This window comes from Acomys minous, assembly GCF_964271855.1.
Source record: "Acomys minous genome assembly, chromosome: 12".
In the NCBI taxonomy this organism is placed as follows: Eukaryota; Metazoa; Chordata; class Mammalia; order Rodentia; family Muridae; genus Acomys; species Acomys minous.
The window spans coordinates 88,413,004-88,438,157 of record NC_140493.1 but is presented as its reverse complement, the minus strand read 5'-3'; the positions used below and the strand labels follow the sequence as shown (position 1 = coordinate 88,438,157).

The following is a 25,154-nucleotide window of genomic DNA, read 5'->3' as shown; positions in this document are numbered from 1 at the left end:
ATTTCAAACAAACAAGCAAACAAGTAAAACCAAAAAGTAAGAAAGAAGAAAGATCGGAGGGAACAAGGGGAAGGGAAAAGGGAGGAAGGGAAGAAGAGAGAAGTGGAAAAGGCAGGGAGGGGGCGAGGAAAGAAAATTGAGAAAAGGACACCAGAGGAAGTGGCACAAGCTTTAATCCCAGCACTCAGAAGGCAGAGGCAGGCGGATCTCTGTGAGTTCAGGGCCAGCCTGCTACTCTACAGAGGGAGCTCCTGACCAGCCAGTGCTACAGAGTGGGGGGTGGGGGGGAGATGAGGTGGGGGAGGGGAATAGATGAAAATACATTAGCATAGTGATTCTTTCTAGAAGCCAATCAGGGCTGAAGGCAAAACAGATGAAGAAGGCTGGAAAACCTAGTTCCTGCCAAAAGAAATTTCCATAGTGCTCAGAGGTGCTGTGTGACATTTATGGACTCCCAGCAGCTTCTGGAGGCTTGCTGCCGCCACCTCGTTCTGTCCTTGGGGTGGGAGCTCCAAGCAATGCCCACTTCAGGGACCTGAGGGAGGGCAGAGCCCCGGAACTCCAGCTACAACTCTGTATCCTCCGTGATGGGCAGCCTGAGAGGGCTGTGGAGGACAGATTTAATCAGGAAGGGAAGCCTCGCGGAAGTCTCTTCCTTTTCCTACCTACAGTATGGCATGGGCTTCCCCTACTCTGTGACAAGGGAATCCTCTCTGCTGGTGTTTGGAACCTGGTGCCTCAGGTCCTTGAGGCCCAGGCTTCCATTTGAACCAATCACAGGCAACCAAGTTTTGAGGGGGAACAGCCCCCTTGGAAACACAGAGCAGTTTGTGCCTGGGAGCTGTAAATCTGGTTGGACCTCAAGAAGGCACAAGGAATTCTCTAATTCCCAGCCATCTACCCCCCTCTGGTGGCCACTTCTCAGCTAAACGTGGAAAGGAAAGAAGTAGATTGAAACAATCCAGGTGAACAAGAAAGAAAGAGAGAGAGAGAGGAGAGAGAGAGAGAGAGAGAGAGAGAGAGAGAGAGAGAGAGAGAGAGAAAGAAAGAAAGAAAGAAGAAAAAGAAAGAAGAAAAACCAAGCCGGGCGGTGGTGGCACACACCTTTAATCCCAGCACTCGGGAGGAAGAGGCAGGCGGATCTCTGTGAGTTTGAGGCCAGCCTGGTCTACAACAGTTGAGTCCAGGACAGTCAAGGCTACACAGAGAAACCCTGTCTCGAAAAACAAAACCAAAAAAAGAAAGAAAGACAAAAGAAACAATCCAGGTGAAGCCGGGAGGCAGAGGCCCCCTGAAGCTGGCAGACCCCAGGACCTGGACAGATCACACACCCATCTTCCCTACCTCCAGGAGCCAGGGTTTGAGTTTCCGATCTAACAAGATGTCAAAGCCCAGGATTTCAAAGCAGGCGCTGTTGAGTGTGTGGCTGGGGAAGCAGGTGTGGTAGTTGTGTTTGATGACTGGGTGAGCCGAGATGAGGGTCTTGATGATGACATCCTCTATGGACCCCCAGAGCTGCTCCACATCATAGCCGTGGGTCTTCATGTACGAGTTGAAGGTGGAGAGCTTCCTGAGAAAGGAACAGCACGTGAGGGTGGGGAATATCAGCCAACACCATGGCATGGTGAAAGCCAGAGACTTCTGGAGATGATAAGGCTCCAGACGCAATGGGGACCAACACCCAGAAGCCAGAGTGACACCGAGGCTGGATCAAAATGGGAGGGGTCCTGTAGGAGTCACTGGCCCAGAGCCTCCAGAACCTCTGGGTAGGCACAGATACACAGCCTAGGAACTTGCTAAAACTAAAAAAACAAACAAACAAACAAAAACAAAAAACACCTGTGGGCTGAAGAAAGAGCTGGCTGGGTGTTGGATGGAGAGTTTCAAGAACGAACGGGCATCCACACATGCACACAGACATGCAGACACACACACACACAGACATGCACACACACACACAGGCATGCAGACATGCAGACACACACACAGACATGCACACACACACAGGCATGCAGACACACACACAGACATGCAGACACACACACACAGACATGCACACACACACACAGACATGCACACACACACACAGGCATGCAGACACACACACAGACATGCAGACATGCAGACACACACACAGACATGCACACACACACACAGGCATGCAAACACACACACAGACATGCAGACACACACACACAGACATGCACACACACACACAGGTGTGCAGACACACACACAGACATGCAGACACACACACACAGACATGCAGACACACACACACAGACATGCACACACTCACACAGGCATGCAAACACACACACAGACATGCAGACACACACACACAGACATGCAGACACACACACACAGACATGCAGACACACACACACAGGCATGCAGACACACACACAGACATGCAGACACATACACAGACATGCACACACACACACAGGCATGCAGACACACACACAGACATGCAGACATGCACACACACACACAGACATGCACACACACACACAGGCATGCAAACACACACACAGACATGCACACACACACACAGACATGCACACACACACAGGTGTGCAGACACACACACAGACATGCAGACACACACACACAGACATGCAGACACACACACACAGACATGCACACACACACACAGGCATGCAAACACACACACAGACATGTAGACACGCACACAGACATGCAGACACACACGTAGACACACACACACAGGCAGACATACACATGCTCCTCACATTACTGGTTTGCTTCAGCTTCTGCAGCAGTGGTTTCTCAGCCTTTGGTGACCTTTAGAAACAGGACCCTTGGTCACACTTCGGTCGTCTGAAGAGATATTCTGGGGACATTAAAAGCAAAGTCCTGCTTTAGGGCTGCCCACAGAGGACAGAGGCCCCAAGGCATTCCCACACCTAGAGTTACCAGCTGTCCCAAGCAAAGTATTTAAACATAAAGCCCCACATCCAGAAACCTCTGTCTTGGGAAGCCTGAGGTGCCAGGTCACCCCGTCAGAGAGTCCACTGCCAAGCCTCATGACCAGTTTGACCTCCAACATCCACGGGGCAGGAAGAACTGATTTTTGTAGGCTGTCCTCTGACCACCACGCATGCACTGTGGCACTATGGTATAATTCTAGTTATTATTATTATTATTATTATTGTTTTGTTTTTGTTTTTCGAGACAGAGTCTCTCTGTGTAGCCTTGGCTGTCCTGGACTCACTTTGTAGACCAGGCTGGCCTCGAACTCACAGCGATCCGCCTGCCTCTGCCTCCCGAGTGCTGGGATTAAAGGCATGCGCCACCACACCCGGCTATTATTATTATTATTATTATTATTATTATTATTATTATTATTATTTCTAGTTAAAATTTATTTTGTCTTTTTGTTGTTGGTTTTTTGTTGTTGTTGTTGTTGTTTTTGTTTTCAAGACAGGGTTTCTCTGTGTAGCCCTGGCTGTCCTGGAACTCGCTCTGTAGACCAGGCTGGCCTCGAACTCAAGAGATCCACCTGCCTCTGCCTCCCTAGTGCTGGGCTTAAAGGTATGTGTGCCTCCATCACCCGGTCTTAAAAAAATTTTTTTTTTTTTACTCTTTTTTTTTCCCCAGACAGGGTTTCTCTTTGTAACCTTGGACTCGCTCTGTAGACCAGGCTGGCCTCAAACTCACAGCAATCTGTCTGCCTCTGCCTCCCGAGTGCTGGGATTAAAGGCATGGGCCACCACACCCGGCTTAAAATTTATTTTTAAAAAACCATTTTCACTGGGCTCCAGCAAAGAGTCAAAAAGGAAGGAGCACGCCTGCAGGCCGAGGAGCTTGTATGGAGGGACAGCCTGGCAAGTGACAGTCTGTGCAGCTGCCACCTCTGTCACAGGAAGCCTAAGGACCTTGCAAGGAGTCAACACCAGGGTGGGTCTATATAAAGGCAGATAAGCAAAGGCCTCTAAACCTAAAGGCCATTTCTCTACCGGCCTTTGTCAGGCCAAAATGTGCACAAGTGCATTTTCCAGATTGTTGGAAGCCAAGCCTTTCTAGTGAGGGGAAGGCGGGGGAAGCATTTAATTTGTCTAATTGGGAAATAAAATTTCCTGGAATAGACTACACACTTCCCTGACTTCTTATAGCACGTGTTACAAAACACAACATAACCTTTTCTTGGTGACTCAGGGCCCGTCACCATGAATATACTCTGCCTGGCCGTTTCCCGACGGCCAGGGGTGACGCAGCTCGCTTGAACACCAGTTGTGCGCCCAGCACACTGCAGATGAAGATGCCTAGTGTCTGCCCGGACACCCTCCAAGCTCATGGTTTCTCTATCTTTTTCCTCTCTGACTGGAATCCTGTTCCTCCTACTGACCTGGAACCCCAGTGAGAAGGTGGGGGCGAAGGTGGGGGCCAAGCCCGGGGTGGGCTTGGGCCCAGGTGCCAACTTTGAGGAGTTAACATGAGGGTTAACATGAAAAAAATTGGCTCGTGTCTCAGCAGATGAGGAGGTGGGCTGGCGGGGGGTTGGGGGGTGAGGAAGAGGGGAAGGCCAGGACATATTATGGGGTGAACATGTCCCTCCAAGCTCACGTGTTAGAAGCTTAGCCCCCCCACCCACCCACCCCCCAATGCTGTAGTGTTGGGAGACCTGACCTCTGGGAGGCCTCTGCCCTCTTAAGTGGATTAATCTGTGCATGGCTGAAAGGCTCGTGGGTGTGGCTCTATCATAAAATCAGGCTCTCACTGGCACACTTGCTGAACTGACTGAGAGATGGGTCTCTAGGGGAGAGAGGCTGAGCCAAGAGAGGCCAGGGTGGAGACCCTGGGGGCAGAAGACTGCTCCAATGGAGGAGGGGGCCCAGGCAAGAGCAGAGAGGTCAGAGGAGGGCAAGTTGACGAGCTGGCGGCTGTCATCTGAGGGTTGGCAGGAGGTATAGGCTCTGCGCTAGGACACTTGTTTAGCATGTGCAAGGCCTTGGGTTGAATTCAGTCCTGCCAGAGGGGGAAATGTTCCCAGAAGTGTCCATCCACATTTTTATTTTGATCCGGTTGCCCCCACAACACTCTGTCCATCAGAGTCTGAGGGCCTGAACCATGTTATGATTTCAATATTTTTGTTTGGTTGGTTTGATTTTTTTTTTTTCCAGACAGGGTTTCTCTGTGCAATAGCCCTGGTGGTCTTAGACCAGGTGGCTAGCCTGGTCTACAAAGGAAGTTCCAGAACAGCCAGGGTTACACAGAGAAACCCTGTCTCGAAAAAAAAGAAAAGAAAGAAAGAAAGAAAGAAAGAAAAAAGAAAGAAAGAAAGCCCTTAGACTAAAGAAAACTAATAGTAGCAAAATGTTGGGCTGCAGTGTGTCATTTGAGTCTCACAGGGACCCCGTGAGGAGGACAGGGCAGGACAGGTTATTTCGTTATCTGTGCCTTAAAACCCAGGAATGGAGGCTCAGAGACAACACAGCTTGTTGAGGCTTACTCAGTGGACAAACGTCAAAGAGGGGGTGACATGCCAGGCCTCCCTGACCAGGGCTGCTGAACACACACCAGTGCAAGAGGCTCCATGGCATCCACAATCTGGGTAGGAAGAAGTGACAATAGTTTCAGACAACATGGGACTGGTGTTCCCTAAAAATACAGGGTGATTGAAGTTGGGCATAGGATGCACTTTTGTAATCTCGGCACTTGAGGCAGGAGGATTGGGAATTCGGGGCTACTCTGGGCTACAAAGTGAGTTCTAGGCCAGCCTTAGCTACATATCCAGACTTGTCTCAGCCGGCCATGGTGGCGCACACCTTTAATCCCAGCACTCGGGAGGCAGAGGCAGGCAGGTTGCTGTGAGTTCGAGTCCAGGACAGCCAAGACTACACAGAGAAACCCTGTCTCAAAAAAAACAAAACAAAACAAAAACCAAAAAGATTTATCTCAAAAACCTTTAGGGAATTTTTTTGTTTTGTTTTGTTTTTCGAGACAGGGTTTCTCTGTGTAGCCTTGGCTGTCCTGGACTCACTTTGTAGACCAGGTTGGCCTCGAACTCACAGCTCTGGTATACAACATGCACACACTTCACATACACACATATAGACACACACTTATTCATACACATACACACACATATACACATGCACACACTACACATACACATATACACACACACTTATTCACACACTACATAAGCATATACTACACATACACACATAACACAGGTCACACATACACACACGCACCTACTAGACACTCACTGGTACACAACACACACACACATATATACACACATGCACACACGCATATATACACACACGAACATACAAACACACAAAGACAGAACATCTTTCCAGCCGTATGGACCGTCTCCTTCCATGCAGGCTCTACTAGTAATAGCCCGTGCGCTGAGACGCTCCACGCCTCCCTGACTCATGCATCCCGTGGGCTGGCAGAGTGGACAGAGCTGTTCAACCCAACTCTATCACTCAGGGCTGTACGACCTTGGGCAACTTAACCCGTTTCTGAGACTCAGCTTCCTCATCTTTGAAGCAGACCTCGGAGTCAACACCACTCTCCACCCCAGGTCCTGGGTGCTGTACCTTTGGCCACAGTGTGGTGGTAAAAACCCTACAACAAATGCTTAGGTGCCGGCCACCTGCCCCAGCACAGAGACTCCCTCTGCCCTTCCCATCTCTGCCCAGCCACATTCATATTTCTTGGTCTACCTTTCTCTCAAACACAAGCTGATGAAGCAATAACATGAGTAGAAATGCCTCTTATGGGGGGGTGGGGTGGCACGGGGGCTGGGAGAGGCCCTTAGGAATCTCTTCTTTTCTCCAATCTGAAAAAGGCTGCCTGGCCACGGGGTCAGGTGACACATCAGTTGGAAATCTAATGGAGCAACACCCCAGGGAACCACAGACCAAGGAATCACAGCTGGCAAGTCCTCATTTGGCAGCCTAGCAATCAATAAAGTCTGCTGATCTGGAAATGTCAGGAGGGCAACTGTTACAAGGTACGTTTTGGTGTGTGTATGTGTTCTGCTGGGGAAACGGTTCGTGTTTATCTCTCGCCTCCCAGTCTCCCAGGGTTTACAGCATGGCCTCCTTTTAATGATTAACAGCCCTGAGAGCTCACTTGAAGAGTCCGTTCTGGGCTGAGAGGCAAAGCTGGCTTTGCAGTGATCCTGTGACCCAAGATGAAAATACAGTCAGGCGGCCCTCTTACCTCTTGCTGCCAGAGTGAGCATCTTGAACGAAGTTGGAACTGTGCTTATTGATAGAATAATTAGTCAGGTGCATGCAGATCTCATCCTGGGAAAGAGACCCAAGACGGTGGGTCAGGCTGACGAGGCACAGGCCCCCTGTGTCCTCCCCATGCGCTGGCCCCTCACCCCATGCCCATAGTCCTTGGGGTTTAAAGGGATAGGGAAAAGGGGGATTTATAGACATGTGAAGGGGCAAACAGGAGGTCAAAGATATCCCATAGGCTGGAATAAGAGACTCCAACTCCACACCGGGCATGGTGGCGCTCCCCTTTAATCCCAGCACTCAGGAGGCAGAGGCAGGAGGATCTCTTGTGTTCGAGGCCAGCCTTGTCTCCAAAGTGAGTCCAGGACAGCCAGGGCTATTACATAGAGAAATCCTGTCTCGGAAAAACCAAAAGATAAGTGGGGCGTGGTGGCGCACGCCTATAATCCCAGCACTCGGGAGGCAGGGGTACACGGATCTCTGAGTTCGAGGCTAGCCTGGTCTACAAAGTGAGTCTAAGATAGCCAAGGCTACACAGAGAAACCCTGTCTCCAAAGCCCAAAAGCCAAGAGGAAACACCATGGCGCTGTAGTTCCGGTGTTGCAGTCAGGATGGCCTGGCCACAAGTCCTACATTCACCACTTGCTAGCTGAGTGACCCCAGACAAGTCCCCTGTGCTCTGCAAGTTTTCATCCCATCTGTAGACGGGAGTAATAGCCCCTGTCTTGGAGGGCCTCCTGGGAGGAGTAAATGAGAAACCTGTGCTATTTGGAGCACAGTACGTATTCATCCGATGTCTGCCAGTTCCACAGTGCCTGAGGATGCTATCACGCTAAGGGGAAAGGGAAGGCAGCGTGTCCCCTCAGCTCACCAGGTTGTCTGTGCAGGGGTGGGAGTAAGAGGTCGTGGCAAAACGAGCCAGTCCTTCCTTGTACACAAAAACCCGGAGAGGGTCACAAGAGGTCACCAGCACGTAAACCCGCAGGTCAAACTTGAACCCGTCGATGATGAAGGGCTGAGTGGGAAGGAGAGAAGTCACACAAGCGAGCATTGGTGGTAACAAGCACAGGTGAGGCGCTCCCACCTCGTTCTCGGAGAGCCAGCTCCAGCATTGCCTAGTGCTGTCAAGAGCAGGCGTGTCCAGGGTGGGGAGCAGGAGAAAGAGGTATGGGCTCTAGGACATGACTGGTGACCTTGGGGATGTCACCAATCCACACTGTGCCTTGGATTCTTTTTTTCGAGACAAGGTTTCTCTGTGTAGCCTTGGCTGTCCTGGACTCCCTTTGTAGACCAGGCTGGCCTCGAACTCATAGCAATCCGCCTGCCTCTGCCTCTCGAGTGCTGGAATTAAAGGTGTGCACCCCGGCCCCCCCCCCCAGTGTTTCTTGAGCTATGGAATGCTGCAAGCAACCCCCTCTAAGAGATATCTTGGCCACTGAACCAAGTAATTCGGGAGGGGGGACGACTTCCAGAACAGGATCCATGGTTACTATGGTTACCAGGGATGCTTCACTTCTCTAAGAGCCTTCTTGCAAGGGGCCGTCTAGAAGGACCCTCCCTGCAGTGGGCTGTATCACTGTGGTCCATGACACCCCCTACACCCAGTCAGGGAGAAACGCCAGCTCTCCTAGATGGCTCCCTTTCTCCTAAATGAGCTGAGGCCTCCGAAAACCAAGCTTTCATCCGTTTGAGAAAGGGGTCGGGCCGGGGAGGCCAGATCAATGGTGGAAACTGCTGGGGCAAGGGACACTGTGACTCAGAAAGGTCTGGATCTGATCAAATCCGGGGCACACCACGGGCTCGGTTTCGTCTCCACCTCTGTCTTCCCCTGACTTCATTTCACAATCTGTTGCCACAGAGCCTGCGGCCGCTGTGGCCAATAAACACGTGGGGAGGAAGTACCTTTGAAATATAAAGCTGGCAGATCATATCCTCTCCTGGCTTGATTTCTTTCACCGTCCGGGTAATGAATATGCCTCTCCCTTGGCAGCCCGAGTCCGGCTTACAAATGTAAGTCCTATTTTTTCTTGACCTGCCGTAAGTCTGCAAATCTCCCCAGCTGGCACAGCGGGGAGGAGACAAGGCACATTTTTAGCTTGGGAGCAAAAACAAGGCAAACTAACACTTTATTTTCATTTATTTCATGTGTATGGGTGTTTTTGTCTGCGTGTGTGTGTGTGTGTGTGTGTGTGTGTGTGTCTGTGAGCCGTGACTATGCCTGGTGCCAGAGGAGTCCAGAAGAGGGTGTCAGAACACCTGGGACTGGAGTTACAGACAGCTGGTGAGGCACCATATATACGTGGGTGCTGGGAATCAAACCTTGGTCCTCTGGAAGACCAGTTAGTACTCTTTTTGTTTTTTTATTTTTATTCATTTATTTATTTATTTATTTATTTTTTCAAGACAGGGTCTCTCTGTGTAGCGACCAGTTAGTACTCTTAACCATTTCTTAGCCATTTCACTAACCCCAGGAGGTTCTTTATGAAAGCACAACAGAAAATAGAAGCTACCAACGGGACAAAGTCCTGGTGTGGATAGAGCCATCGAGCCTTAAAGGAAACTCACACTGGATTCAAACCCAGGCGACACCACCTCCAGCCATATATTTATATATTTATTGGCTTCTCTCCCTCATTTCCACCATCTATATATACCACCTGAGTGAGGCCTGGCTCATGTGTTCCTTTGCTACATGATATAAATTGGGCAGAGTGAGGCTGGGCGCACCGTGGTGCACACCTTTAATCCCAGAACTCGGGAGGCAGAGGCAGGCGGATCTTTGTGAGTTCGAGGCCAGCCTGGTCTACAGAGTGAGTTCCGGGACAGCCGGAGCTGTCACATAGAGAAGCCCTATCTCAAAAAAAAAAAAAAAAAGAAGAAAAGAAAAAAAAAAAAAAAGAAAAGAAAACCACACTAAATAAATAATAAAAAGCCAGTCGTGGTGGCACACGCCTTTAATCCCAGCACTCGGGAGGCAGAGGCAGGCGGGTCGCTGTGAGTTCGAGGCCAGCCTGGTCTACAAAGTGAGTCCAGGATAGCCAAGGCTACACAGAGAAACCCTGTCTCGAAAAAACGAAAATAAATAAATAAATAATAAAAGATAAATTAGGCTGAGGAATATGAAGTACTCCAGGTAGTTGGGCTTGGATTTACACACAGGAGATTTGAAGTTTAGCTCCTGGCTTGAACCCTGAGAATAGCATTAACCTGGCCCCACGTTCTTACTCGCCTGCACTTCAGTGTCTCATTGTGACACCTTCATTTACACCAGGACTACAAGAAGGCAAACAACACCCTTGAATGGAAGTTGTGGGAGCAAGAGGCAGGCAGTTCTCTGTGAGTTCGGGGCCAGCCTGCTCTACTAAGTGAGTCCAGGACAGCCAGGGCTCTGCAGAGAAAGCCTGTCTCAAAAATAATAAATAATAGATAATAAATAAATAAATAAATACTTTTTTAAAATGTACTTAGTTTTTTTGGGGGGGTTGGTTTTTTGTTTTTTTTGTTTTTGGTTTTTGGTTTTTCGAGACAGGGTCTCTCTGTGTAGCCTTGGCTGTCCTGGACTCAACTTTGTAGACCAGGCTGGCCTCGAACTCACAGCGATCCGCCTGCCTCTGCCTCCCAAGTGCTGGGATTAAAGGCGTGCGCCACCACGCCCGGCCTAATTCAGTTTTAATTTGGTTTCCTTCTTTCTTCTAAGTACATTTTTAGCCGGGCAGTGGTGGCGCACGCCTTTAATCGTAGCACTTGGGAGGCAGAGGCAGGCGGATCGCTGTGAGTTCGAGGCCAGCCTGGTCTACAAAGTTGAGACCAGGACCGCCAAGGCTACACAGAGAAACCCTGTTTCAAAAACCAAAATAAATAAACAAATAAATAAAACTGAATTAGTGGGGCTGGAGAGATGGCACAAAGGTTAAGAGCACTGGCTGCTCTTCCAAAGGCCCTGAGTTCAATTCCCAGCAATCACGTAGTGGCTCACAACCATCTATAATGAGATCTGTGCCCTCTTCTGGCCTGCAGGCAGACACAGTATATATTAATAAATAAAAAAAAACTGAATTAGTGGTATGTGCTTATACCCCTAGCACTTAGGAGGATGAAGCAGGTGGACTGAGGGTTTGGGCTAGCCTTGGATATATAGTGATCTCTTCTCTCAAGAAATAAAATAGGGGAGAAAGGAAAGAATCTGAATTAACGGATTACATGTGTCTCAGCCTTGCTATGCATCTTGCCTTATGCTTTAACTCAGAGGAACCCTCTATGCACTGAGGGAAGTCAGAGTACCACACTCTACAGCTCCACAATGGCCTGGAAATCCAAATGGTAAACATGCTTCCTTTATTTATTTATTTATTTATTTATTTATTTATTTATTTAGTGTGTGTGGTTTTTCAATACAGGGTCTCTGTGTAATAGCCCTGGCTGCCCTCGCACTCTCTTATAGACCAGGCTGGCCTCAAACTCAGAGATCCCCCTGCCTCTGCCTCCTGAGTGCTGAGATTAAAGGCCTGCACCACCGCCCAGCTAAAACACATTTCCTTGGAAGTTGATGCTATAGCCCTGAAGGCTGTTCCAGGTGTTTGCAAGGCGTTTGTAAGCCCCAGGGCTCTTGGTCTGGGGAAGACTGGCTGGAGAGGAGAAGATGAGATTCCTTGCAGTGTGAGTATAATTCTTTTAAAACATCTTTTTGGGTTTTAAGGCACCTTATGCGTGAGTTCTGCCTGGAAGTATGTTATGCGCACAGTGCTGGTGCTAGGAACCAAACCTGGGTCATCTGCAGGAGCAGCAAGCCGCCTTAGCTGCTGACTCATCTCTCCAGTCCATTTGAAAACAATCCTGGGGCTGGAGAGATGGCCCAGTGGTTAAGAGCACTGGCTGCTCTTCCAAAGGACCCGGGTTCAATTCCCAGCACCCACATGGCAGCTCACAACTGTCTGTAACTCCAGTCCCGAGGGATCTGACACCCTTACCCCCCACATCAATGCACATAAAATAAAATTAAATAATTTATTTTAAAAAGAAAAAGAAAGAAAGAAAACAATTATGATGGTGATACTTCACTGCCACCATCCTTTCACAAGCCCTCACTGTACTGCAGGTCACAATGATGCCATCCCACTCCCCACCCCCACCCCCACCCCGCTCCTTGGGCCAGGATCTAGAGAGCTTGCACATAACCGGGAGCGGATGTCTACTTTTGAAAGGGAGGGTTGGTGGCTGTCCATGCCAGTGAATGGGACAGGGTAGGAGGTCACTCTTGCCCTGGGACCACCACAATCCCACTCTTCTCCTTAGGAACTCTCACAGGCAAGGGCTTGGAACAAGTTCAAATCCAACAGCTTTCAGGGTTAGAGCAAGCTTTCATCCTAACTGTGGGTCCCAACCTCCAAGGCACCCAGCCCCTACTGTCATCTCATTTTACAGGCAGAGCCTGTGTTTTCTCAGCCTTGGACACACCCTTACTCTTTTTCTTCCTGAACCATAGAGGAAAATATAGAAGGGTCATGTGTAAAGGGAGCGGGGCCAGCTGGGAAGTCAGGGCAAAAGAGAGAGGGAGGGGGAAAAAAAAAAAAACAATGGGAGGTGAAGGAGAGATGGAAGGTAGTGGTCACTCACTCGGCAGGAAGACACCAGGTCCTAGGGAAAAAGTGGAAGTCCTTAGGAAACAACTTTAGCATGCGGCTCATGTTCCGGGCCAGCAGGTCCTTGCGGCAGATCTCACTCATGCCAGGAAAGTGATTGATTTTCTGCAAAGGAAGCCACAGTTCAGTGAGCAATTAATTCCCCCGGGCCGAGTTGGCTGCGGGGCTACGGGAGTGCCGTCTGTGAGTTCCCTTCAGAGCCACCTCGGGCCAGAAGGTGTCCGGGGAGGGACACACCTGGTAGCTCTTCATCTCCATCACGCGCTCTAGCGACACGGAGTAGTCGGTCCAGTAGACGGTCCAGTCGTCATTGTCACCCACCTCTCGCAGGCCATACTGCTGAGCGGCCCTGCGCACTGGGAAGGAGTCGAAGAGGAAAAAAACGTCTGAGGGGAAGAAGCATGGAAGAGCTCCGAGCTCGGTCTGAGGTCCCTTTCCTATGTGTTCCCAGATCAGGTACTGGGACAGGAGAGCTGGCTCCTCGGGACTGGAAGCCATCTTGCCTTGCGAACAGGGCAAAGAAAGAGTGCAGGCTATTGGACTGGGGCTATATGGGATGAATGTTAGAGCTAATCCGCCCCCCCCCCCTTTTCCCAGGAAGCAGGCCTCTGGCTTGCCTCCAAACACTAACCCTGATCGTCAGTCAGTCCTTAGCCATAATCTAGAGCCAGGCTTAATCAGTGGGTTAAACAGAATCGGGGAGTGAAAAACAACATTTGACACAGTTGAGTCTCAAGCTAGCCTGAGCTACACAGTGAAGCCCCCGCCACAAATAAGCAAGGCTACAGGTCGTAGGCGCCACTGTGGCCCAAGCCTTTGATTTTCACGATGGGACCTCCAGTCTCCTCTAACAGTTTATGGAGCCAGGAGAACCAAGGATTTGGAGACGCTGCCTGTCACCCTCAGCCATGCATAGGAGTGACCCATCCTCATCCTTTGGTCCCCGTCACAGATCCCTTCAACACGGATGCTCACCGCTGTCATACCGGCAGTTGGATAGATTGATCGCCAATCATCTGGAAAAGAGAAAAGGGCACACAGCAAGACAGACAGATGCCCTGGCCAGAACACAGGGCTGGGACCAGACACGCAAGCCCCCACTGCCACACTAAGCCTCCAGGGCCTGCCCACCCACATTACTAAGAATGGGGGGGTGCAAAGGGTGCAGAGTGGCAGGAGCTTACAGTTCTGATACTTCATTTATTACAGTTAGGGTTAATTCTGCTTGCGGCTTCATATTAAATATCATTACCTCAGGTGGGCGTGGTGGCATACACCATTCCCAGCATATGGGAGGCAGAAGCAGAGGCAGGTGGATTGCTGTGAGTTTAAGGCCAGCCTGGTCTACAAAGCAAGTCCAGGACAGCCAAGGCTACACAGTGAAACCTTTCTCAGAAAACAAAAAACAAAACAAAACAAACAAAAACCAACCAAAAACAAAATCATTGCCTCAACCCCCTTTATAATTTTGTTTGTAAATTGTTTGAACCCAGGGCCTCCCACCTGAAAGTTAGGCACTCCTAATGCTAGGCCGCATTCCCAGTGGCCCCCTGTGCTTTTACACCATCAGCCCGTCGAGGACAGGAATTTTTAAATAATCGCATATTTTTGGCTAAAATATTGCCTTCTCCTTCTCCCCACTAAAGGAAGCTACTGAGAAAGTACGCAGGCTTTCCCCCAAGACACAGCAGAATATTAACCCAGAACTCAAAGGCACACACTGCTGCCGGGGCTGGCAAGCCACCGTGGTCCAGTTACACCACAAGTATGTGAAATCCCCAGGATACACACAGGAGCTTGCATTTATCAAGGGATTTTTTTCTAACTCCTTCAGCAAAGAGCTCCCTCCCCACCCAGTCCTTAAAGAACATTGTAAACACAAATAGAACGAAAATTAGAACAAGGTGTGACTCCAGGTTATATATATACATTTATATATGCACTATTATGGGATTCCATAAAACAGAGCACTAAAAAAAACGTGGCTTCTTTTATGTGAACTGAAAGCGATGTGATCTACACTGGACAACCCCGGTGTCTCCTTTTTCCCTCTAGTCAGCCAAGGCTCTCTTTCCTCTGGGTCCTTCCTGCTCTTCTCAACACGGATTCCCCACCCCCACCCCCACCCTGCGCCAGCCCCTCCCCCCTCCATGCCCTCAAATCCTCATTTTTTCAGTCCTAACCTTTTTTTCTTCCTCTTCTTTTTGCCATGCTGCTGGGCGTTCTGAAGCCTCTTTTGTGTGTTCTCTCTCACAAAAGCCAGGGTGACAAGTTCTTTTAGGTCTTCTGGATCTTCTATGGAACTCGCCCTCTCATCCACCTCTTCCTCACTTCCCGAAGTCAGGCCCTGTAGCATCTTCCTAGCCCCGGAGGAGGCTCTGGGGAAACACCAGCCCTCCCTGGAGAGAGGGCAGAGCGAACAGCAGTTACGTGGGTCCACCTGCAGGGGGCACTCCTTCCCTTGCTCATGTGGGTGGACGACCAGGGTTCCAAACTGGATGTAGTTTATAAAAATGCACACACATCCCCCCCAACTGCACCCTTGGGGCACGCTCAGAGAACTAATTCCACCTTTGCCAAGGACTCTAACCTTGGGGACTCACTTAGCCAACCCGGGCCTTGGTTTTGACCTTCTGGGCTTTTCAGAAAGAGGCCGAGCTGCTGAGTGTGGTGCCACCCTGTAAACAATCTCATTATTAAAGCGAGTGCGCGTGCCTGGAGACGGCCTCAGAACCAAGCTGCAAGCCTTCCTAGCTGAGGGACTGAGTCCCGAGGGTGAAGCTGAGATGGGCTGAGGTCTGTTAACTGTTGCGGTGCCTCATTCAGTGCCCACACAGCAAGATGCAGGCATGGACTGAGACACAGGCGGTTGCAAATCGACAGATGGCCAATCCCAACACTTCTGGGAATGGAATTTAGGTCTTCTGGAAAACTACTACATGCTTTTAGCTGCCGAGACATCTTTCCAGCCCCCGTATTATATATTTATGTATATAAGTGTGTTCTCTATGCAATCCAGGTCTTCCTGGCTCCATTACCCCGCCCCCCACCCCCCATCCCTCACACACACCCCTGCCCCCTCACATCCCTCATTCTCAAGGCTCTGATGGCCCACGAGGCCCATTTCACAGTGGCTCCACTTCCGTTCTCCCACCTCTCACCAACCTCATCTCTCCAGCCTTTGATTGCCCGCAGGCTTTTTGCTGCTTACTACCTGTCCTGCCCACACACCCCCTTTGCATTAAATTATTACAAATAAATATCTTTATCTTTCAGATAATTATTGAAATCATGGTAAAGAAGGCATTAACAGCTGGGCGTGTTGGCGCGCGCCTTTAATCCCGGCACTCGGGAGGCAGAGGCAGGCAGATCGCTGTCTCTACAAAGTGAGTCCAGGACAGTCCAGGACAGAGAGACCCTGTCTTGAAGAAAAAAAAAAAGAAGGAGGCCCTAATAATGGGAGGGTAGACATCAACCACGGACATCTTGATAACCAGCATATTCCCTGTAGACCAGGCTGGCCTCGAACTCACAGGTGCCTGCCTCTGCCTCCCTGAATGTTGGGATTAAAGGTGCAAGCCACTGCATCCTGCTGCACGTTCCGGGTTTTTAATGGCTATGTAACACACCAAAGAAGGAAGGTGCCTAAATTACACCAACCCTTGCTTTATATGCACATTTCAAGCTGGGGGTGGTGGCTAGGGTCTGGCTACCAGGGAGGCTGAGGCAGGAGGATCCTTGAGCCCATGTCTCTTGAAGAAGCAAGACGAGAAACACGCATTTGGGGCTGAGCACTGTCTGCTCTTCCAAAGGACCCGGGTTCAATTCCCAGCACCCACATGGCAGCTCACAACTGCCTGTAACTCCAAGATCTGACACCCTCACACCAACACACATAAATTAAAATTAAATTAAAAATATATTAAAAAAAAAAAAGAAAGAAAGAAACACGCATTCCTGTATAGACGGTCTTTTGCTTCTTTGGGGATTTATTTTTGTCTCTTGTTTGTCTGTTTGGTTTGAGACAGCGTCTCACTATGTAGCCCAGGCTGGCCTCAAACTTCGGCCAATTCTCCTTTTTCATCCCTACCCCCCAAACTTGAGAACTACAGGTGTGTCCCACTCCACCCACATTCTGTCTGTGGGTGAGTCTTCTCTTAAGATAACAGCCGGGGGCAGGCATGGTGGCATGCACCTGTAATTCCCAGCACGTGGGAGGTGAACACAAGAGGGTCAGGGGTTCAAGATCATCCTCAGTGAATCTGGAATTAGAGGCCAGGCTGGACTACAGGAGACTCTGTCTTCAAAACAAATAAAAGACAATATCCAGGCATTGAACGACTCAGAAGATTATGTAGCTTCCAGTGTGTGTGTGTGTGTGTGTGTGTGTGTGTGTGTGTGTGAGAGAGAGAGAGAGAGAGAGAGAGAGAGAGAGAGAGAGAGAGAGAGAGAGAGAGAGAGAGTTCACCATGTTACATCCCGGGGGAATTTTAACAATTTAGCTAACTAGCATCCAGCAACGGGCAATTATAGCAGCCCCACCAGAGCCTCAGGATCTCTTAGGACTCTTCTCCCGTCTCCACCCAAACTTGCTAATAATTGTAGACAACATCTGTACCCTGCAGCCATGTCTTTGGTGATGCCAGGGCACCTTTACGCCCCCCTCTGCCCTTTGCCTGAACCTAACCTGGTTCTGACTGCTCACTTCTAACCACAAAGGCGACCTACCTGCACGTCCTGAGTAAGTGCTGGCCACCAGGCCTGGGAAAGAGGGCAGAACTGTGGCACTTGGCCAAGGCCCTTCTTGGAAAACATGGCAACCGAGAGGGTCGAAGGTTCCCAAGTGAACAGGCACTCACTTGGCAAGGTTGGAGAGAACTGGGGAACACCAAGTCTTGGCCTTGGGCTGTTCCCTTCCTCAACCGTAAATGACCAGTCTCACCAGTCTCATCCCCCACCCCCCCCACCCCCACCCCCCCCACCCCCACCCCCACGCCCACCCCAGGCCTTCAACAATGCTCTTCTTTACCAAGCCCTGCCACAGGAGTGGCTCGTTTACCTAAAGGTTAATGTTAACTTGGGGAGAAACTGACCCTGAATTTGAACTCTGGAACTTGGGTTGTCTTTACCTTTTTTAGGGCCTTGCCCAAGTGTAAGAGTAAATCATGTCTGGAAAGAGAGGGGGGGAGAGAGAGGGGGGGGAGGGAGAGAGGGAGGGGGGAGGGAGAGAGAGAGAGAGAGAGAGAGAGAGAGAGAGAGAGAGAGAGAGAGAGAGAGGAGCAAAGTTGTTGTGGGGCTGAGGCAGCAGAATCATGAATTCTAAGCCAGTGTAAGTTATACAAGACTAAGACCCTGTTGCAAACAAAGCCAAACTGTTCGCTCCTGTGTGACAGATCACATAGAGCAAGAGTCCAGACCCGTGTGTTTCTCGAGGGAGAGCTGGTTCACGTGGTCTTCTTGCCTCTACCCTGCCTGCCCTGTGTCCTAGGTCACCTAGGATACAAGAGCCACCTAGACGGGACCAGAAACAGTTGCAAAATGGCAAGCAACAGCCTTTGATAGCTGTAAGCAGTGTGGTGTGGGTCCCTTTCTTTCTTCGGATCGAACTGTTTTTGTTTTATGTGTGTGGGTGTTTTGTTTGCATCTGTTTGTGTGCTGTGTAGGTGCAGTACCGATGGAGGGCAGCAGATGCTCTGGAAGTGAACTTATGCATAGTTGGTAGTGTGCCTGCTGGAAACCAAACCCCAGTCCTGTCCACCAGCCCAAGGTTGCCATGGTTGCTGTTTCTCGCCTCCAGCTCCCAAGAGGTAGGGTTACAGGTGTGGGGCCACTACATCTCTCTCTCTCTCTCTCTCTCTCTCTCTCTCTCTCTCTCTCTCTCTCTCTCACACACACACACACACACACACACACACACACACACACGCTTGCTTTCTCTCTCCCCTCATACTCTGCAACACATTTTATTCCCAAGGCTGACTCCTGCCACCTTCTCTCCAAACGTTCCCGAAAGAGTGTCTCCTTAAACCACTACCTTCCGTGGACTTGTACCCCAAATAAGCCTGCAGAGACATCTCCTAGCCTACAGGAAAGTGTGGCTGTTGCCATGGTCCTCAGTAAATAGAAATAGTTGCTCAGAAGTAGGAAATGGACATTTCTTATGAAAAGAAAAAAAAACATTGATTTATATTTCTTTTTGAAAAGTAGGTCAACATTCCTTCATGCCAATAATTAAAAGCGGCTTTTTTGGGGGGAGGGGGTGGTTGTTTAGGTTTGGTTTTGGTTTTTTGAGACAGAGTTTCTCTGTGTAGCCCTGGCTGTGATGGAACTCACTCCGGTAGACTGGGATGCCTCTGCCTCCTGAGTGCTTGGATTAAAGGTGTGTGCCACCACCGCTGCCTGGCAAAAGAATCTCTTCTTAATGTTTCCTTCACATTCGTTAGTGCCTTTAACACAGAAACCAGCTTTGTGTGTGTTTAAAGTAGAATTGAGAGAATTGGCAGTTTTTTAATGTGTGTGTGTGTGTGTGTACATTTGTGCAGGTGCATTTGCTCAGGAATGCATGTGTAGAGGTCAGAGGTCAATGTTCGGTCTTCTGTTGCTCACTACTTCATTTGTTGAGACAAGAACGCTCACTGAGGGCCGGGCGTGGTGGCGCACGCCTTTAATCCCAGCACTCAGGAGGCAGAGGCGGGCGGATCGCTGTGAGTTCGAGGCCAGCCTGGTCTACAAAGTGAGTCCAGGACAGCCAAGGTTATACAGAGAGACTCTGTCTGGAAAAACCAAAAAAAAGAAAAAAGAACGCTCACTGAACCCGGGCTTTGCCATTTTAGCTGGGCTGGCTGGGCAGTGCTGGGGTTACAGACACACTAGGACTCAGACCCTCATGCTCACAATACTGTTCTTCCCTCTGAGCTATCTCCTCAGTCTATACTATTAGAGTCTGACAGGACCTTTCTGCTGGTTCAGCATCACAGGTGTCCAGATTGCAGGGTTGCACTACCACACTTAGCTCCTCTCTCTCTCTCTCTCTCTCTCTCTCTCTCTCTCTCTCTCTCTCTCTCATCCTTTTTTAAAAAGTTTTTTTGAAGCCAGGTGGTGTTGGCCCGCACATTTAATCCCAATACTCAGGGAGGCAGAGGCAGGCGGATCACTGTGAGTTCGAGGCCAGCCTGGTCTACAAAGCAAGTCTAGGACAGCCAAGGCTAACACAGAGAAACCCTATCTCGAAAAACAAAAACAAACAAAAAAACCTAAACTTTTAAATTAAATTGCTTTGTTTGGTTTGGTTTTTCAAGACAGGGTTTCTCTGTGTACCCTTGACTGTCCTAGACTCGCTTTGTAGACCAGGCTGGTCTCGAACTCACAGTGATCCGCCTGCCTCTGCCTCCCGAGTGGTGGGATTAAAGACGTGCGCCACAAGAGCCGGGATGTATTATTTTTATGGTATGTGTATGTGTGCATGTGCATGCCCATATATCCTTTGCCCTCCACAACACCCATGTGCAACTTGCTGAAAATGGTTCTCTCCTTCCACCATGCGGGTACCAGGGATTGAACTCGGGTCTTTAAGCTTGGTGGCTGATCCTTTTCCCTTCTGGGCCTCCACCCACCCACTCCTCTTTCTTCCTTGACCATGGGTGAGTAGGCCTGGGATTCTCTGTGTAGCAGTAAGTGGCCTTGAACTCAAAACAAACCTCCTGCCTCTGGCTCCTAAGTGCTGTAATTATAAACTGAGGCAGTGGTGTACACCTTTAATCCCAGCACTCCAGAAGCAGAAGCAGGCAGATTGCTGTGAGTTTGAGGCCATCCTGGTCTACAAAGTGAGTCCAGGACAGCCAAGGCTACACAGAGAAACCCTGTCTTGAAAAACCAAATAAATAAATAAGAAATAAAATAAACTGAGCCACCTTGCCTGGCCTGGTTGTGTTCATGCAGCCCACTTCTCTCAGTGATGTGCCTGGCCACATGCACTTCTGAACATAGCAGTTTTGTTTCTGCGTATGACTAGCCTGTAAGCAGGCAGTCTGTTGCTTTGATTTCTTTTGCAATACTGGGGACTGAGCCCAGACCTCACGTGGGACAGGTGGATGGGTGGGTACTCTGCTCCTTCTGCACCCCACATTAGTGTCACTGCCGGTTTTAGGGTTGCTTTGGGTTTTGTATTTCCTTCAAACAACTCTGAGTTAGAATAAAAAGCTGCTTAACTCAGCAGCTTTAATTCATCCACTGAATTAAAAATTATCTACCTGTTCATTTTTGTTGCACAGGGATTGAACCTAGGGCCCTTAAAAAAAAAAAAAGCTAAGCACATGCTCTACCATCAACCATACTCCATAGTCCCCACCAAAAGCATTTTAATTGGCGCACACCTTTAATCCCAGCACTCAGGAGGCAGAGGCAGGCAGATCTCTGTACATTCCAAACTAGCCTGGTCTACAAAGAGATTTCCATGATATCCAGGCCTTCACAGAGAAACCCTGTATCAGAAAAAAAAGATTAGAATTAGCCCAGCTAAACCCAGGCTGGACTCAAGCTTGCTAAACATTTGACAATGACCTTGAATTTCCTCCTGCTTCTGCCTCCCAATTTCTGGCATTTCAGACATGCGCCACCACACCCAGTTTATGGGATGCAGGGAATCAAATTCAGGAATGGATTTAGAATGTCTTCTAAACACTCAAGGAATTCCCCAATATTTTTGTTGTTGTTTTGTTTTTTGAAACAGGGCTTCTCTGTGTAGCCTTGTCTGTCCTGGACAGCCAAGACTACACAGAGAAACCTTGTCTTGAAAAACCAAAAAAAAAAAAAACCAAACAGAAGACCAGAAGTTGCGCTGTTAATGTCTTAACAAACAGCAGAGTCTTTGTTTTCTCCTAATGGCATAAGAAATATCCCTTCCACTTTTCCAACTAGGAGACTTTACAACACTGTACACTGATGCTTACTCTTCTCCAATAACCAGCCAAGTCCTAGGCAGACATGAAAGTGTCCTGTGTTGACCACCAGGGGGAGGCAATGAGACTAGCTGGTGACTAGGTTCTTTCTTTCTTTCTTTTTTTTTTTTTTTTTTTGAGACAGGGTTTCTCTGTTAGCCTTGGCTATCCTGGACTCACTCTGTAGACCAGGCTGGCCTCGAACTCACAGCGATCCTCCTGCCTCTGCCTCCCGAGTGCTGGGATTAGAGGCGTGCGCCACCATGTTCTGGTGGTGTCCTTCAACCTTACAGCTCCATTTCTCTTTCTTCTCACCCTTCCACAGAACCCCATGAGCTCAGCCTATTCTTTGGCTGTGGGTCTCTGCACATGTTTGGGTTCCATCAGCTGCCGGATGAAGCCTCTCAGAAGACACTTACGCTAGACTCCTGTCTTTAATCCCAGCCCTAGGGTGGCAGAGGCAGGCAGATCTCTGTGTACTCAAGGTTCAGAAAAGCAAGCCAATGGGAGACAAGGAGTGTATTTGCTTATTCTTATTCGGGGGCGGGGCTGTGCTTTGTTCCTATTGGCTGGGGTTGGGTTTCATAGTCTTACGCATATTGGCTAGTCTCAAAGATGATGAGCATCTTGTGGAGACGGCTTCAAATGTGGTAAACCAGCCTACAAGGACAATAAACCTGGGCCCCTGGCAGCTCACCGAGACTGAAACACCGTGGACTGAGCCTAGACACCTCCCCCACACACACACATATTTAACAGATGCACAACATGATCCACATGCAGGTCTTCCCCCACCCCACCCCAGAGAGGGCCTCTCTGGGTAGCCTTGGCTGTCCTGGACTTGCTTTTTAGACCAGGCTGGCCTCGAACTCACAGCGATCCGCCTGCCTCTACCTCCCGAGTGCTGGGATTAAAGGTGTGCGCCACCCACGCCCGGCCACATGCAGGTCTTATAACGATGGGAGTAGGGGCCATCGCTGAAATCTGTTCCCTTCCACCGGATCCCTTTTCCCTAGCTGGTTTGCCTTAGGAGGCCCCAGTGGGAGAGCGTGAGTTTAGTCCTGCTGTGACTTGAAGTACGGGCTTGGGTCCATACCCCTTGGGGCCTCCCCCTCTCTAAGAAGAAAAAGAGGGAGATGGGAGGAAGGGCTCTGAGGATGGTACTAAGGAGAAGAGGGGGCCTGGGATCAGGCTGTGAAGTGATTCAATACATAAATGGAGAAGAAAAAAAAAAAGATTCATTTTTCAGGTCAGGGTCATAGCCAGCCAGCCAGCTGTTTCCTCCACAACACTCAGGAAACTATTAGCCTCACTCTTCAGCCCTGGTTCACCTCAAATCTGAAATTCTCTTCCCTCAGCATCCCAAGAAACTGGGCGGCAGCAGAGTGACACTGTGCCTCGCACTCTCTGGATGTCTACATCGGTGGCACTGGGCAGGGGCCTCTTTGTGCCTTACTTTCTCGTGGATAACGATAATACTCACCTCCCTAGGTAGTTCTAAAGACCAAGCTAGTATTTCTTTCTTTTCTTTTTTTTTTTTTTAAGATTTATTTATTATTTATACAGCACTCTGCCTGTTTGTACACCTGCAGGCCAGAAGAGGGCACCAGATCTCATTATAGATGGTTGTGAGCCACCATGTGGTTGCTGGGAATTGAACTCAGGACCTTTGGAAGAGCAGGCAGTGCTCTTAACCTCTGAGCCATCTCTCCAGCTCCCCAAGCTAGTATTTCTAACACTCTTCAAACAGTACTTGGTTCAAATAAGTACCGTACTGTCGAGGAAGAAGTGGGGGGAGGGGTGGCTCGGCGTTGACGCACTTGCCCAAAGTCTCTGGGTTCGATCCCCAGCAACCCAAAATAAAGACAACAATGACGATGCTAGAAATGGTACAAACACTAGATAAAACATTTGGAACGCCTGGCACATGACAGCAGCTTGCGCGTGGTGGCGCACGCCTTTATTCCTAGCACTCTGGAGGCTGAGACAGGCCAATCACTGTGAGTTCGAGGCCATCCTGGTCTACAAAGCAAGTCCAGGACAGCCAAGGCTACACAGAAAAACCCTGTCTCAAAAAATAAAAAAAAAGAAAAATTTAAAAAAAGAAAAAAAAAAAAAACCCAAGGCCAGGCATGGTGGCGCACGCCTTTGATCCCAGCACTTGGGAGGCAGAGGCAGGTGGATCGCTGTGAGTTCGAGGCCAGCCTGGTCTACAAAGCCAGTCCAGGACAGCCAAGGCTACACAGAGAAACCCTGTCTCAAAAAACAAAAACAAAAAAACAAAACAAAAAAAAAAAACCCAACCCAAACCAAAACACTTTATTGCCGAATGTAAAGGGTATATTTTTTCCTAGGGCACAAATTCTAGATTTTCAAGACTGAGAAGAGTATTCATTCAGGACGAAAGGGGTGGGGGCTGGGAGTGGGGAGCCCCGGTGGCGGGGTTAGAGGAGGAGAGGGGGAGGTGTGAAAAAGTAAAAGACAAAAGAAAGAACTGGAAGCTGAGCAGTAGTGTCTTTAATCCTAGCACTTGAGAGGCAGAGACAGAGGCAGGAAGATCTCTCCGTGTTCGAGGCCAGCCTAGTCTACAGATCCAGTTCCAGGACAGCCGGGACTACACAGAGAAACCCTGTCTGGAAAAAAAAAAAAAGTGTGTGTGGGGGGGGCGGGACTGGAAGCAGATGGGAGTCATCCATGGAGTCTTAGGGTTGTTTCAGACATGAAAAACAAACTTCTCTTTCTGAAATGACTCTTCAGACAAAGGAAGAAAAAATGAAGAGATTTGGCGGGGTGGTGCCCAAAGATGCTTGCTATCTAAGAGACTGCGTTAGGTATGGGAAACCCGCAAGGGCGGGAAATGAGCGTCAGTTAGCACCAGGGACAGAGAAGTGATGTACTACTACAGAGCCTATGGTTCGTGAGGGTGAGAGGCTGGCGTCTTGGAACGCCATTAAGGAAGGCAGAGGGGTGGCCCCTGTGTAGACCCAGGATTTTAGGGAGCCCGCACTAGGAGGCGGCGATCTAGGGCCAGCACCCAGCTTCCGAGCTTCCTTACCCGCGGTTGCTACTGCCCCGGCTGTCCCAGGCTGGGCGGCTCCGATCTCCTGCAATCATCCTAGCCGGCCCACTCTTTCTCTGAGCAAGGAGCCATGCCCCCATTGGCTGCCACACTCCGGGTACGGCGACCCCCAACCTGCGCCCCTCCTAACCTCGGGTCCGCCCGGCCCTCATTTTTGTATATAGGGCCTCCCAGGCTTTCGATTGGCCCCTGCAGCAGGCGGCCATGCCCTCTCGGTCGGGAATCTGCTTAACCGTCGCCGCGCCCACAGAGGGTAGCGTCAAGGTTG

General features: G+C 49.7%; 1 protein-coding gene across 1 annotated transcript in view; it reads right to left on the bottom strand.

Annotated features, from left to right (window-relative positions):
- Positions 1 to 25,154, bottom strand: part of TTLL6 (tubulin tyrosine ligase like 6) — a 44,110-nt gene extending 18,956 nt beyond the window's left edge. Inside the window, exons 1-9 of the mRNA XM_084749907.1 lie at positions 24,863 to 25,154; positions 15,056 to 15,270; positions 13,847 to 13,885; positions 13,109 to 13,227; positions 12,846 to 12,976; positions 9,135 to 9,291; positions 8,104 to 8,247; positions 7,210 to 7,295; positions 1,345 to 1,570 (exon numbers count right to left, since the gene is read on the bottom strand). Of these exons, the coding sequence (XP_084606033.1) occupies positions 1,345 to 1,570; positions 7,210 to 7,295; positions 8,104 to 8,247; positions 9,135 to 9,291; positions 12,846 to 12,976; positions 13,109 to 13,227; positions 13,847 to 13,885; positions 15,056 to 15,270; positions 24,863 to 24,966 (1,221 nt within the window). The 5' untranslated portion in view covers positions 24,967 to 25,154. The remainder of the gene's footprint in view (positions 1 to 1,344; positions 1,571 to 7,209; positions 7,296 to 8,103; positions 8,248 to 9,134; positions 9,292 to 12,845; positions 12,977 to 13,108; positions 13,228 to 13,846; positions 13,886 to 15,055; positions 15,271 to 24,862) is intronic.